This window comes from Neomonachus schauinslandi, chromosome 5, assembly GCF_002201575.2.
Source record: "Neomonachus schauinslandi chromosome 5, ASM220157v2, whole genome shotgun sequence".
In the NCBI taxonomy this organism is placed as follows: domain Eukaryota; kingdom Metazoa; phylum Chordata; class Mammalia; order Carnivora; family Phocidae; genus Neomonachus; species Neomonachus schauinslandi.
In genome coordinates this window covers 38,765,754-38,769,560 of record NC_058407.1, presented here as the reverse complement: position 1 = coordinate 38,769,560, position 3,807 = coordinate 38,765,754, and the positions used below count along the sequence as shown (strand labels likewise).

The following is a 3,807-nucleotide window of genomic DNA, read 5'->3' as shown; positions in this document are numbered from 1 at the left end:
GTGTGTGTGTGTGTGTGTGTTGGGGAGCGCTGTAGTGTGTGTGTGTGTTGGGGAGCGCTGGTGTGTGTGTGGGTGGGTGGGTGTGTGTGTGTGTGTTGGGGAGCGCTGTTCCCAAAAGCTGGTTTATAGATGAAAATCATATACTTATTTAGATACACTCATCTTGGGTACACTGAAAAATAAAGCTGTGGTGCATAGTGCTAAGGCCACGTTTCTTTACAGGTGCTATTAAACACTGTCAAGAGAAAAGAGATCAACAATCTGGTAACTTCAGATAGACACGTGGGAAACTAAACTTTGTATGTCGTCATCACCATTAATCAATTTTTCTAACTGATTAAGGAAAAACAAACAACCCTAGGTGGGCCAGTTTGGGAGCCACCAGTTGTCCTATAAAGAAGGATCCTGAATCTGAGACCTCAGCCAGGAAGCCTGAAAAGCACGTGTCCTACTTTGGGTTTGGGGAACTTCCCAGGAAGCATTTGTTCAGAGTAAAACTCCATCACCCTCTGCGCCTGCCTAACTCGGCGAAAGGATAAGTACTGGCTAGCGTGGGGAAACTCTGCCGCCCGGGGACCGGGGGAGCTCCCCCCGCGGCCCCCGCCCGCTCACCTCTGCCGTGGGGATGTTGACCACGCCGGTGGAGCGACGCTTCTCCCGCAGCTTTCTCTTCTCGATTTGCCCCTTGCCTTTCCTGGCACTGGGGCCCGAGCTCTTGCCCTTCTCCGGGGCGCCGTCGCGCTCCTCCCCGTCGCCCCGGGCCGGCGGTGCCCCCGAGGCGGAGACCGCGGCGGCGGCCGTGGGGGGCGGCTCGTCTTCGGGCCGCCGGGGGCCGGGGGCGGGCCGGGGCAGCGCCGCGGGGCCCACCGCGCAGTTCACGCCCCCAGAGCCGGGGGCGGCAGGTGCGGCCGCGCCGCCCGGGAGGTTGTTGTTGAGCTCGTTGGCCGCGGCGGCGGCCGAGGTACCCAGAGCCCCCGCTGGGGGCCTCCCGGTCGCGTCGCTGCCGCCCCCGCTCGGAGCGGCCGGGCCCGGGGGGTTCTGCTTGGCGCGCATCTTCTCGCGCTTCGCCTTCCACTCCTCCAGGAAGTCTGTGGTGCTGCCGCTGCTGCCGCTGCTGGTCCGGTAGCCACCGGTCGCCATATTCCCAGCGGGACCGGCCGGGCTCTCACTTCAAGCCTCCCCGCCCGGCTCCGGCCGCCACCGCCTCTGCCTTCCCGAGACCGGGAGGATGTGAGGGAACGACCCCCGGAGCACGGGGGCGGCCCGGGCTCCCCCGGCGGCCGGCGGCTCTGAGGCAAAACACAAAAGGGGGCGGGGAAGGGAAGCGTTAAGGTCCTCGCCCGGCCGGAGGGTCTGCCCCGCGGCCCGCCTCGGAGCCCCCCGCCCCCGCAGAACGTGCTGACCAGGCCCCGCTGGCAAGTGGCTGCCGAGTCCCCACCCTGCAAAGTTTCTCCGTCGCACCTACACGGCGGGCCTGGACGATCGCCGCCCCTCGAGGGGAGGAGAAAAGGGCTTGTCCCCACCCCCCGGCCCGCCCGCCCCATCCCCACCGGGGTCTGCGCCTGCGGCGGTCGGGGGACCAGGGCCAGACCCCGCCACCTGTCGGCCCGTCGCATCTCCTGCCCCTCGCTCCGGCCCCCGTCGGCCCAAGGTCCCCGCCACCAACACCTTCATTCCTGGGTGAGGCGCGAAGCCCCTAGGCGGCTCGCTGAAGAGGCGGGACGCGTACAGACACCAGCTGTCCAGCCGCGTCCGGAGGACGGGTGCGCGGGTCGAGCGCGGGCGGCCGGAGCAGCCCCTTACCTGAGAGGTGTTTTGGAGGGCCAGGCGCGAGTCTGGGAGTCGGCGCCCAGGTGAACCCACGCGGCGACGCGGAAGGAGCTGCAGCAAACTCGCGGCCAGAGCTCAAGGCTCCGCCGGGCCAGGAGGGAGGGAAAGAGGGAGGGAGCGAGGGGCGGGAGGGGAGCCGAGCGGCGCCGAAGCGCGGGCGGAAAGGGCCGAAACGCCGCGCGAGGGGCGCGGCGCGCCTTGGGGGGGGGGGTCGTGCCCACCGACGCCCCGCCCCCGGCGCTCAGGTGCGCGCCGCCTGGTCCAGCCCGCCGCTGCAGCCCGCCCCGCGCCCGCCAGTCCCACCGCACGTTCCTGGGCTCGCGGCCCCACAGCGGCCGGCCCCACAGCGGCGGTCCCCACAGCGGCGGGCCCCGCGGCAACTCTGACTCCGAGCGGGGCAGCCCTCCACGCCCTTCACCCCGCTCCTGTTCTCCGCCTCTCCGTCTCCCACCACTCTTCCTTCTAAGTACAAGACATATTCTTCGAGGGAAAATCTCTAATGCTGCTGGCCGAGGGGGAAAATGCAATGAAGTTGTGATGATTCCGGCCTGACTGGCCAGGATGGGAAAACACTCGCGCGTCACTTTTCCTTGTCGCTGCCCCCTTTTCAGATGTACTAGGCTGACAGACAGAAGAGTTGAAGAAAAAAAACCGAAACAAACCCAGACCCTTCTGAGAAAAGCCTGTGGGTTCTGGGTGAAAGGGTGGGCTGAAAGAAGGAGGGGCTTAAATTATCAGTGAACTATCAAGGGTTTACTACTATTTTAGGCTTGCAAGAGAAAACTAAAAACTCATTTTGACAGTGTATTGCATTGGCATCCCAATCCTATTTGTAATTGTCCTTTTAACCCTGTCTCTACACCTCTTCTTTACAGAGTGAATTTAGCAGTAAAGCTCCCTGCCAAGACACCAAAGCTGTGTTGATGCTGATTTGATGCGACCTGGGGCGGTGATTGACTCTCTTTTTCTATCCTTAAACGTGTCATAGGGTATATCTTATCCTCAGATGCAAGTCATCTAACATTTCTAGATCAGGGCTGGGTGAACTGCCACCATCATAAACCTGAAGAGACAGACCTCACTGTATTACGAGTGGTGCCAGGGCACGTCATGGTCACAGACTACAATTGCCAGGTCACCACTCTGTAAAAAAAAAAAAAAAAAAAAGTAGGCGAGCCCTGAGTCACACTCTTACCTAACATAAATCTTTCTACCTACTTAGTATTCCTGTTTTGCCCAGGTGGCACATGGTGGGTGAGCAGTCAGTGTGTGCCTGCCACAAGAATGAGATTGGGAGAAAGTGATTCACATGCTATTTGTTTCTCGGAGGGAAAGTCACACAGTTCCCGTCTTGGGTCTGGTTGTTGGGGTGAACGTGTGGGGTAGCAGGGAGGGAGCTCTGCAAAAATCCTTAGAAAATTAAAGGCCTTCCTTGGGAACTGGTTTCAAAGGCTGAGCCTAGCTGGTACCATCCTGGGCGTGCCACCTGAAATTCCTCAATTACAGACTCACTAGTGTTTTGTTTTCTGAGTTTTAAGGGGGTAGTAGGAGGGTTGGGCATTAAATAGATTCACATTAATGCTTTGTAACTTACCAAAGGATTTTCTCCTGGACGGGCTGCCGGATACAGTGGAAAGAGGATACAGTGCGCCTGAATACAAGTTCATAAGTAGCTGAGAGATCTCCGGGGTGTTTAAATTCTCTGAAACTCAGCTTTCTTTACTATTAAATCAGCAACAACAGCATATATTTTTAAGCTATCATAAGAATCGACACTGTGTGCTTGGTTCAAGGAAGACACTTAGTAAATATCCTTTTATTAATAGGATATCAAACAGTTTTTGGTCTCTAAGAAGTTGGGGAGGGGTGTGGAGGGAGAGAAGGCAGGCAAAACAGTAAAGGTACTGAATATACAATATTAATTTGAAAATTATAGACAGAATGAACTAGAATAATGCTTACACCACAGAAATTTAT

The 3,807-nt window shown here is 58.4% G+C and overlaps 1 protein-coding gene across 1 annotated transcript in view; it reads right to left on the bottom strand.

Annotated features, from left to right (window-relative positions):
* The window catches only part of PAWR (pro-apoptotic WT1 regulator), a 111,949-nt gene extending 110,659 nt beyond the window's left edge, over positions 1 to 1,290 (bottom strand). Inside the window, exon 1 of the mRNA XM_021678644.1 lies at positions 613 to 1,290. Within this exon, the coding sequence (XP_021534319.1) occupies positions 613 to 1,140 (528 nt within the window). The 5' untranslated portion in view covers positions 1,141 to 1,290. The remainder of the gene's footprint in view (positions 1 to 612) is intronic.
* Between the last annotated feature and the right edge of the window lie 2,517 nt (positions 1,291 to 3,807).